Source organism: Bison bison, unplaced genomic scaffold, assembly GCF_000754665.1.
Source record: "Bison bison bison isolate TAMUID 2011002044 unplaced genomic scaffold, Bison_UMD1.0 scf7180017864136, whole genome shotgun sequence".
Lineage (NCBI taxonomy): Eukaryota > Metazoa > Chordata > Mammalia > Artiodactyla > Bovidae > Bison > Bison bison.
In genome coordinates, this window is record NW_011494708.1 from 1,949,582 (window position 1) to 1,961,725 (window position 12,144).

General features: G+C 41.5%; 1 protein-coding gene across 1 annotated transcript in view; it reads right to left on the bottom strand.

Moving 5' to 3' along the window:
* Positions 1 to 11,361, bottom strand: part of PPARGC1A (peroxisome proliferator-activated receptor gamma, coactivator 1 alpha) — a 454,316-nt gene extending 442,955 nt beyond the window's left edge. Inside the window, exon 1 of the mRNA XM_010839914.1 lies at positions 11,312 to 11,361. Within this exon, the coding sequence (XP_010838216.1) occupies positions 11,312 to 11,346 (35 nt within the window). The 5' untranslated portion in view covers positions 11,347 to 11,361. The remainder of the gene's footprint in view (positions 1 to 11,311) is intronic.
* Between the last annotated feature and the right edge of the window lie 783 nt (positions 11,362 to 12,144).

Genomic DNA, 12,144 nt, shown 5'->3' on the forward strand with positions numbered 1-12,144 from the left:
TGTCATTGCCTATAGTTCTATGACAGAGGATGAGATACATGGTTGGATGGCATCACTGACTTAATGGACATGAGTTTCAGCAGGCTCTGGGAGTTGGTGATGAACAGGGAAGCCTGCTGCAGTCCATGGGGTCGCAAAGAGTTGGACACGACTGAATGACTGAAATGCACTGATAGTTCTATGTATAGCTTTCTTTTAAACAGGTGCAGAATATTCAAAGGTATGGTTAGAGCATCATTTGTAAACATTCCCATACAGATGGACATCAAGAGTGTTTCTAATTTCATTGCAATTTCAAATAATGCTGCAATTAAGTTCCTTCTGAAGTTCAATTCTACACAGCCAGGCACTGCTTTCTAGCTGCTTCATCTATCTGTGCCTTGGGCCCCAATATGATTCAAACAACGGTTGGGAGGGTGAGACTATGTCATGTATATTTTTGTTGTGGTTCCATTGAACATAACAAGATATAATGCAGAGTCAGGCACGTGCAGGTACACAAGAGATGCTTATGAACTGACTGCATTTGTGACTCTGGTGCCCCCACTGTCTCTAGTGGTCTCTGATGAGTGGAGTGTACCAGAGTGAAAGCTGACCACTGGCACCTCATGCACAGTAGACACTTTAATGAATATTAAATTACCCCAACAAGTTGCGTAAACCAAAGGACTGTGCCAAAAGTTGGAAAATTGTGCATGTGGGTCAACTCTCTTTCTCCTGGCCTTTCAGGAACAGAGAGGACATAGCCCTCTCTGCCTTGGACAGAGTGTGGGTCCATTCATCACTCTGCCAGGCCTCTCCAAACAAGATGCCTGTGGGTTCCTTTCTCAAGTGGGTCCAGGCAAGGTCATTACCTGGCAACATGAACTCTCCTTATCTCCCTGGCCCTGTTTCAGAAAAGAGTCATTGACAGCAGGGATTCAATCTCCCTTCTAAAAGCCCTTTCCCAGATAAACAAGCTTTAAAGAATCCACCGTGTATATGACCTTTTGAGAGGCCAAGTCATCAAATCGATGGGGAGGAGGCAGAGGAGTTGACGACTGCTTTTGCCAGGAAAAGGTCCTCTCTCCAAAAAGGGTGTGTGGCCCAGGAGAGACTTACAAGAGAGGCTGGGAATCCATAACCACAGGCAGCTCTGAAAATGAACCATTATCAATTTAATAGGGCACAGCTTTTAAAATCCAACCTATGGCCCACAAACAGGAAGACTTCATGACGGGAGGGAACAGACTGCTGGCCAGTAGAAGCACAGAAATCCTTCCTGGGGTTGTTTTCCACTAAGAATGGGCAGTACTTGAGATTCATCCTTTCAATACAGAAATAATGAGCCATTCAAAGAAAGTGAAGGAAGAAATAACCAAAGAGAAAGACAAGAGAAAGAAAAAGAAAGTACACAGAAAGAATAAAGATGTATTTACAAGTTTGGCTTTAAAATACAAAAGCCTAAAACATCTTTGAGTATGAGAAATTATCCTTTGCCTGCAGACTCATGGAGGGTGAGGCAATGATTTAACCTGATTGTGAAGGTCTGATGGATAATATGAGGACCAAGGAGATAAGTCAGGCAAGTTGCTCTGAGCTCTGAATGAAAATGAATGAGCCAAAGTGCTGACTTAGGAGTGATTTAAATGCTGGATGACTTAAATATGGTGAACTTGACTCTGTCCGTGCTCATGGATGCTTTGAAGTGTTCACTGGAATATGTGTAGTTCATAGTTACCATGAAATTAAGTTGCTGGAGTAGAGCATAGTGCAAATGAAGTAAAAGTGTTAGTCGCTCAGTCGTGTCCCACTCTTTGCGACCCCATGGACTGTAGCCTGTCAGTCTCCTCTGTCCATGGGATTTCCCTGGCAAGAAGACTGGAATGCATTGCCATTCCCTTCTCCAGGGGATCTTCCCAACCCAGGGGTTGAACCCAGTTCTCCTGCATTGCAGGCAGATTCTTTACTGTCTGAGCCACCAGGGAAGTTCTGGCAATTACATAACCTCTAAAAATAAATGCTTTAGGGATCTGCTTATTATAGATGTTGAACTGAAACCATCCTTGAGTCAACTCCTGTGGAGACTCTGACTGGAAATGAGGTAAGTCAAAGATGCAGGAAACTAAATTTTAAGAGAAAAAATTAAATATAATTAGGAAACTGGCAGAATCAGGCAAGTACTCATCAGCAAGCACATGATGAGGGCCTACCACGAGCACAGTATGATGTGGATAAAACTCACACCGTGCTAGCAAAGAGTTAAAGGACCTGGGGAGCCAACAGGAGCTTTTCTGCTAAGACAGCATAGTTAGTGAGCAGCAGAAACATTTGCATGTGGGGCACAATGATTTGGTCCTTTAATCAGGGCCAATAGGCTGATGCACTGGAATATAAGCTTTTTGAGGGCAAGAACTTTCCCTTTATTTATCATCACTGTATCTCCATCCTGGTAAATGTAGCGGCTGAAGAAATACTTATTGGAAAAATCAAATAATAAATGATAAGATAGAAGAAAGGGAGAGAGGGAGGAAGGAAGAACTCAAGGAAAAGAAGATAGAGGCTAAATTCCTTGGTGAAACAGCAAGGAATATCCTTCCTAGGATAATTTTCCTAGAAACTATCCCTTTTCATATCCAAAGGCTCCTCAGCATCCTGAAAGATGGAGGCACAGAACAAGACCAGCAGGAGAGCTGTAAAAGTCAGGGTAAGCATAAGCACCAATTTCATCACCCTCTTTTGAAATGCTGTAACATTTTGTTCATAACTCCTCTGCAGAACTTACCACCACTCTGTCTTATTGGCTGTTTATGAGTTTGTTTACCTGATCCTGCCACTGAGAAACTGGGCCTGACAGACAAACATAGGGACTTTCAAGTTTAAAACTGAATACTGACTGCAGAAAACTCTGTGCAGCAGACACCGTGCTTTCCTCGTGTTTCTCCATGGGGTTAGGCCATGTGTACCCCTAGTCATGGTGATCCAAGGCATAACCCAGCCCTCACCTTCCATACTGAGTGATCTTCCTCATATGTCTAGTCCCTGAGGACACAGCAGAACTCAACATGTACCATTTAAATGAATGAAAACTTCCTTTCAGAACAAATTAGCAGTGGTTATCACCAGTGTGACCAAAACTGTGATTTTGTTGACCAGAAGGAAGACATAATTAGTGAGACCCTAAGCTGAAAAACTAGAATTACCAAACAAAAGTACAGATTTCAAGTATACAGATAGAGATTTAATAGAACCTACAGACATTTAGCAAATGGTATCTGTCATGAAAGTTATAATGTGAAACTAGCAAAAGATGTAACTTGAAGCAGATGTTCACAGTGTTCACCCCTGACTTCCCCACACAATAGATCAGCATACATGTGTCTGGATTCTATGCTTCCAACCTGGATAAGAGCAATCGACGCTTTTCTTCTCAGAAACATGATCAATGGATGGTATGGGTTTTGCTCCAAACATAATCCCCATGTGGAAAACACTGATGTTACAGTCAAGATACTTGGGAATCCTTCTGCTGCACGTTCATATTGGAAAGTCTGTTACTATGGTTAATAAACCATGCATTTTCAATATAAAGCAACCCACGTTCAATAAGAACAATATATAGCTAAACATAAGAAACATCTGACAATTGGAGATTTAAAGTGGGTTTGGGGAGAAGTAAACCTTGATTTATTAAAACTCAGCTTTAAAAGGCAAGGCCAAGTTTAGCCAAATCTCCTTGGCTGAAGGCAACTATGACTCCATCCTTTGGGCTCAGGGCAATAACGTTTCCACATTGGGGTCAAGACTTAGAGGTCAATTACAGTAAGTCACCTGGGTCCTTTATGCCTGAAACAATCCCCTGGTAAAGATGTGGAAACTTTATCAAAAACATAGAAGACCATTTGGCCTAGTGAAAAAGTCAAGTTAAGATACCACAGAAAGAGGTATAAGCAAATCACCAAAGAAGAAAAACAGGAATATATATCTGGGCCAGACAACCCTTACCTAATTAAGAGGTCCACAGTTTTGTGTAAGGAAAATAGTGGAAAACACCTAAATACCTAATAATAGAACAGTTGGGTCAAATATGGTTTACTGGCCAATGAAGATATTAAACTGCTATAAATTTGTGATAACACAAAAGCATGGCTATAAGTCACATGAAAGAAAAATTCGCATACAAAAATGTATGTGCAACAGGGAACTACATTCAATATTCTGAGATGAAAATAGGAAAAAGATGGAAAAAATATGAAAAAGAATATATGTGTACAAATGAATCACTTTGCCATATAGCAGAAATTAATACATTATAAATCAATTATACTTCAATAAGATTTTTTAATGTATATGCAATATTATCTTGACTCTTTTGTTTGAACCCATGTATAGAATGAAGAGCCTGAAACCATATTAAAAAATGCCAAGAGGGGTTGCAACTAGATGACAGAATTTTATATAACTTTTAAATATTTTCTTTTGGCTCATTAAAAATTTTTCTGCATTTTTCAAATATTTTCATAATTGGGGGTGGGGGAGAAAAATGAAACCCCACTTACTCAGTTGTTTACTTCTTTTGAATCTCAGCAGCATTTCCTAGACACAGTGAGAATAAAGAGTCTGGCTACTCTTGCTTTCAATTTTTTTTTTAGTATTTTGATGTGACTAGGCAATTACATATAATTTAACATAAAATCAGCCTTTGAGTGATACCAAACAAGGCAAAATGGAAGTTTCTATTCACTCATCCCATTAATACCTAAAGAGAGGTTACTCAACAAAGTTGAGAGGCAATATGTTTTTTGAATACATGCTTTTCCAACAAAAGGAACATTCCAACTGCATATCTCATTTAGGTTGAATGACAAAAACCACATGCCTACTTACATACACACCTCTCTAACACACTCCCCAAACCCACACAAACACAAAAACAAGCCCATAGTGCTAATTCTGCTTTTATAAAACATATTCTGAAAATTATAGGTTTGAGGTGCTGAAAATTTGAAGAACATACAACAACGATCAGAAAATGGTGGAAAATTTTCCCCTTTTTTAATGCTAAGATCCAGATCATCAACAGTCATTTGCTGAAAAGAAACTCGCTCATTTTTAAACAAGACAGAAATTAAAACTGATGTAGCTCCTGTGTTTATTTGAGTAATGACGCAAGCAGGCATTAGTTTAAATCAGCTATTACTGCTGCAATCAATTTTCTCCTAAATTTATCAAGCATTGTTATGCCTGGTTTATTGATGATTTTTGATGTATTCCCAATAAAAATTTTTTTATCAGCCTCATAAGTTATCTTTTTTTGTAAAGTCACAAAAGAGTTCTAATTTTTCTAAAACTAGCCAGAGGAAACGAAGAATAAATCAAAAACCTGAAACCAGATAAGTAAACTTGCATTATGAAATGGAATTTGGAAAATATCATGATAGCAAGCATCTCAGTCAATTTCAAGGGAACAATTAGACAATCTTGATGATTGAGTTCCTGCATTTCCATTGACTGGATAAAATGATACAGAACTCCCACTCCTTAAGCTTCAGGTCATAAGAAGAGTTTGAGTTGCCTTCTCTCCCAAGCCAGTGCCAAACATATGTAATCCCATTGAACTGCACAGGTGAAAGGGACTGGAGAATTTCTGGAGGGCCCTTATGATTCTAAAGCAAACCCCAAAAAGACAGTGCTCACACATTTTCATGGCTTCAGAGAAAGAATGCATGCATTCATGGATTCACAACAATTACTGACCACCTACTACATGCCACCTCCTACTGGAGAAGGAAATGGCAACCCATTCCAGTATTCTTGCCTGGAGAATCCTGTGGATGGAGAAGCCTGGTGGGCTACAGTCTATGGGGTCACAAAGAGTCGGGCACGACTGAGCAACTTCACTTTCACTTTACTATATGCCAGGCTGAACTACTCCTTGGAAGGAAAGTTATGACCAACCTAGATAGCATATTCAAAAGCAGAGACATTACTTTGCCAACAAAGGTCCGTCTTGTCAAGGCTATGGTCTTTCCAGTGGTCATGTATGGATGTGAGAGTTGGACTGTGAAGAAAGGTTAGTGCCGAAGAATTGATGCTTTTGAACTGTGGTGTTGGAGAAGACTCTTGAGAGTCCCTTGGACTGCAAGGAGATCCAACCAGTCCATTCTAAAGGAGATCAGTCCTGGGTGTTCTTTGGAAGGAATGATGCTAAAGCTGAAACTCCAGTACTTTGGCCACCTCATGCGAAGAATTGACTCATTGGAAAAGACTCTGATGCTGGGAGGGATTGGGGGCAGGAGGAGAAGGGGACAACAGAGGTTGAGATGGCTGGATGGCATCACCGACTCAATGGAGGTGAGTTTGAGTGAACTCCAGGAGTCAGTGATGGACAGGGAGGCCTGGTGTGCTGCAATTCATAGGGTAGCAAAGAGTCGGACACGACTGAGCAACTGAACTGAACTGAACTGAGGCTGAACTAGGTAATCAGGATCAAGTGATAAACAAGATCTTGTCCCTATTTCTCAGAATCTATAGTCAAACTCCGGAGAAGGCAATGGCACCCCACTCCAGTACTTTTGCCTGGAAAATCCCACGGACAGAGGAGCCTGGTAGGCTGCAGTCCATGGGGTTGCTAGAGTCAGACACGACTGAGCAACCTCACTTTCACTTTTCACTTTCATGCATTGGAGAAGGAAAGGGCAAACCACTCCAGTGTTCTTGTCTGGAAAATCCCAGGGACGGGGGAGCCTGGTGGGCTGCTGTCTATGGGGTAGCACAGAGCCAGACATGACTGAAGCGACTTAGCAGCATAGTCAAACTCATCAAACTCAAAAAATGCATATTTACAATACACATTATGACAACCTGTGTCATTCATTGAGTGCGTACTATGTGTCAGGCAAGAGTCTAAGTATCTTATACAATCATCATCATAATTAAAAGAATAGCTATTACTGTTTATTAAGAGCCAGTAACAGTCACTGTGTTAAATACTGTAGCCCTATGATATAAATGTTCTCCTCCCTTGCATGTCTTATCATGATGAGGAAAGACTGGCTGACAGAGGTCAAGGGAATTGCTCAAGGTCACAGATAATAGTGTCAGAAGACAGATTTGAACACAGGTCTACCTGCTTCCACCCCACACTGGACTACCATAGTCTTCCACACTGGGCTTTGTCAAAGTCCATTGGCAGTGAAGCACAAGATGTTAAAATTAGATGTGATATGCAGGGGGACGGGAGTCATCCCAAGGCTGATATCATCACTGAACAGCTGGACCTCCGTTCTGGCTGGCCAATCTCAGGCGCTGCTGGATACAGGTTGGAACTGAGCCCAAGGGTCCTCTGGATGAATTTCAATGGGCAAGGAAAAACGTCTTCCAAACTGGTGCTGCTGAATGCCTTCTTCTTTGGCATTAGCAAGAAGGAGAACATTCCTGTTGATTACCTTTAAATGGTGGTTCTCAATTGGGGAGGATTTTGTTCCCCTACCCCCAACAAGGGACATCTGGCAATGTCTGGAGACATTTTTCTTTGTCACTCTGTGGAAGATACGCTACTGGCATCTACAGAATAAAGGTCAGGGATGCCTCTAAGTATCCGCAATACACAGCCTCTCACAACAAAGAATTTACCTGGTCCAAAATGCCAACAGTGCCTCTGCTGAGGAACCCCACCCTAACATGTCCCTATGCTGCCTAGTGGATTTGTTTAAGAAAATAAGCTGAAGGAATGAACTTTGTGCTCCTAATAAGCAAGAAAGGAGTACAGACTAGACGGTGGTCTACGAAATGGAGTGCAGCAATAGTATGTCTTCCGTTCTTCTGTATGCATCTCTATATCTTTATTTCCTGTGGATGTTTTATAATGGTACTAAAGTAGTAGTACAATAGTATGTGCAAATAACTTGTGTATAAACAAATACACACTTACTGGAGGTAAGTGCTCAGAAGAGTAAAAACACATAATCGACAATGTTGGAAATGTAGATAAAGACCTACAGATTTGGAATCAAGGAGCTCTTGGATCTAAATCTCAACTCATCCTCTAAATATTAAATGTATGACCTTGGTTTAACTGTCTGTAAAATAGGAATAAGAATACTCATCTCCCACCCCAGGATTGTGTGATGAATTAAATTCAATCATATTAAACACCGAGCAAATAGTAGCTGTTTAATGAATATTCATTTCCTTTACCCTCTTCTCCATCCCCTGTGTTTTGGGTGTAAGAGTCTGGGACAGGTCACAAATTCTCTGTCCTGAGTGTCTTCATCTATAATTGAATTATGAATATTCCATCTACTTGACAGAGTTGGCATGAAGGATTAAATTAGAAAATTGGTATTAAAGTGCTACCAAAAATACAAAGGACTTAAACATGTAAAGTGGTTTTCCTAAACTGGGATCGTACAACCTTTTATCAAGGTATTCCTGATAATTACTCCTTTACCCAATTTGGAAACTCAAAGGTCAACATTCAAAAAGGAAAGGGCTTGATTCTAATAACTCCATGTGGCTTCTCTTTTTCTGCTTACACTATTTCACCATCTTAGCTGAGAAAGTATTTAAATATTGCAAAATCAGGGATTTCAACAGTGGTATATCCAGTTCATCAGCATACTGTTTGTTGGGTTTTTTTGTGTTTTTTTTTCTTTTCCTAGAGGGAATTGATTCACAGGCTGTGAAAGCACATTGCATCACAGACTGACCGCGCAGAGGGGCCCAGAGGCTGTGCACCTCCTGGACGGTGCTGACGTCAAACTGCAGGGCACATGGCCCATGTACTCCCAGATCAGCACAATTCTCCACACGCCTGGGATTCATTGTCGATCATCTACAATTCCAAGTGCGTATTTTTAAACTTTTGAAAGTGAAGTGTGTTCACGCAAGCACTCTTCACAAAGGTCAAAAGCAGGCGGGAGCCATAGCACCCTTACTGGAAGGGCCTGTGCTCTTGGAAGCCCTCCCAGTGGGAGCCTTGGCAAAGTGGGGAACTCAACCCCAACCTGGATCTCGCTGGCATTTTCTGACTTTCTCCTCTCACGCTCCCTAATAGAGTTAATAACAGTAATAGCCCACCATTTCAAAGCACTTTAGATTTTAAAAACCTCTAATGAATATTATCTTCTTGATTCTTTGAATTGCAACTATTTACTTACCTCAGCCACTAGACTCGGAACTCCTAACAGCACACCCTGTGACTAGTTCTCGAGTTGGTGTCCCAGTGCCTCCCTAGCATGTGTGTTGCTCACAGTAGGTACTCAATATCCATTCCTTGAAAGCACAACTAGATGAATGAATATTATAATCCCCACCTTAAGCATGAGAAACCTGAAACTCAAAGATCTCAAATCATGTGCTCAAAAGCATGCTTTTCTAAGCTACAGAAACAGTCCTAAACACAGGTCTTCTGACCTCAATTTCACCAGAGAGTCCCCAGGTGGCTCAGTGGTAAAGAATCTACCCGCCAAATCATGGGATCAATTCCTGGGTTGGGAAGATACCCTGGAGAAGGAAATGGTAAGCCACTCCAGTATTCTTGCTGGGAAAATCCCTTAGACAGAGGAACCTGGTGGGTTACCATCCATGGCATTGCATAAGAGTTGGACATGACTTAGAAACTAAACAACAACCATCACCGGTATAGAAGGTAAGTCCTACTTAATGGAGGAAAATAGAAAGAAACCTGAATGTTGTTCTCCTGAGTATAGCCTTGAATGAGCTGCCAGGACACAGAAGGGGACACAAACAAAATCATCATTCTCACTAACGCCAGTTCTCTTCCCACATGCCCTACATGCACTTTGTCCTGGGGAGAGAAGGGTATATGTCCCTGAGGGCATGCATGGCTGGCACATCTAGGAAAAGATGAGTTGGACCCTAACACCCCATCTTGGTCCAAGGTCTGACACCATGTTAGGCAGATCAAGCTCTGGAGTGAAAAGGGCAGAGAATGAATCTGGATTCATTGGGCACTTGGGCATTCTCTGTCTCTCCATCATCTCATCCATAAAATGAAAAAAAAATAATATAACTTACTTCATAGGGATTCTGAGGATTAAACGAGTTTGCTCATTTTTTTAATGCCTAGCACAATGATAGTCACGTGGTTATAGGCTAACAAACATTAGCTCCTGTGATGCCTGCACTGGCATATTCCACCCTGTGATGTTCATTCCTACTTGTTTCATCACGTGTGCCAGCCAGCACCTTAGCGTTATGCATCTGGATTGTTGCAAAGTCTTCCCAACTAGATTGCCTGCCGATGGGCCCACCTTTCATGGAAGCATCTTCTTTCTAAACTCTTTCTGAAAATCTCTGATCATGAGACTCACTTGCCTGTACACCAATGGCTAAGATGCTGCCCAGCTTCCTTCAGATGACTATCAAGACCCTTTCCCCCCACTGCAGCCCCATGTTCAAAGCCACATCTTCTATGCCTATCTCATGGTCTACTTCTCTGATCCTTGAGTGCAGCCTACATAAAATCAAGAATGTGCATTTTTTACTATCCATGCACCTTCAGTAACTGCACAGAACTACAAAAACCTTCTAGGTGACTTAAATTATGTTCATTGAATTAAATGCATAAAATAACTGAGTAATGTCATGATTAAGAGCCTGATCATTGGTAGTAGACAGATTAGCATTTCAATCTCAACTCTCACACTTAATTAGCTCTGTGACCTTAAACAAGTTACTTAACCTGTCTGAGCTTCTATTTCTTCTTTGGTGAACTACAACTCTTGTCTGTTTAATAGAATATTGTGAGAATTCAGTGGAATGATATAATGCAAAGTCGTTCTCACAGTGCCTGGTACATGGTACACTCTCAAAAAATGGCAGCTAAAACTTAAAGTTTCTAGTGTACATCAACAGTAAAAAGGCTTATGGTGATAATTGGGCAACTTGTTGGGAATCCTGGAGCCTACTTGCATATCAAACTAAGCCCCCTAATGCGTGAGCCCCCAGCAAGATCCACAAGGCCTGCTTCTAGAAAAGCCAGTGAACATATGCTCTGAGACAGCTTTAAATAAGCACTAAGCACTCAGCAGCCCACACACATTCTCCAAGCCCGTTCTCACCCACAGAAAGCAGAGAAAACACTGGTCACCATCCTTTCCTATTCTCTTAGCAGAAATGACTATAGACTTGGGCAGGTAAGAGTGTGGTCATTCCCGGTCTATGGCAATGCTGTCTAGAGCCTCTCTAGTCCAGAAGTGATTCAGAGATGACAGCAACTGAAGGTGGAGGCCTTGCTGGTGGCCCACTGCCAGCCTGACCTACAGCAACCATCAGTGGTCCCCAGAGAAGTCCATGTCACACTTACATACTGCTCCGGGTGACACGCAGCCTCATCGCCATGGCCCAACCGCCTTCAACTGACCATAGCACAAAATAAATATTTAACTTGAACTCCCATGACCTATTGTGTCTATAACCTTGTGTACATAAACACTTACATAACTCCAGCCTACTTAAGAGGGACAACTCCTGATGCATAGATGTACAGACAGAAATACATGACATTGCAGCCTTTCTTCTGAGAACTAGAGGATGCAAAATGATCCTTTTTTACTGGGTAGCTTAGAAAAAAATATGATGCAACTAGTCAAGAGTCTGTGTGTGTGTGTATGCGCGCACGCGCTCACACGCACATGCACACACGTGAATGTGGACAAGAATATGGGTGTATGATGCAGAAGGAGAAAGCAAAAGGAAGAGATTCCTCTGCCTCCCAAAATTCTTAATTGATTATCTAACATGGCATGTTGGCTCAGGTAATTTAGGAAATTGAAATTATATGTTTGTACAGAGATAATCTATGCTTAAAAATATCTGGCATGGTAGGAGGAACACTGATGAACAGTTTAAAAACTTGCTCCGTGCGGGCTTAATACGGGGCTAATTCAGAATTACAGAGTTGGAGAGTTATGGGACTCAACATAAAATGTACCAGTTCACTGAGCACTGTAGCGATCAAGAAAACACACATAAAAATTCCGATAAGAATGGAATGTGAGGCAAAAGCACAATTTCCTCCCAATCTGGAATATCAGCAGGATTTGCGCTTGTTGTTTGTGGTTTTCGGGGGTAGATGGTACATTACAGTGGAGCATCAGCAGTAATGCTACATGGCAGCTCCTCAGAATACCATCTGCT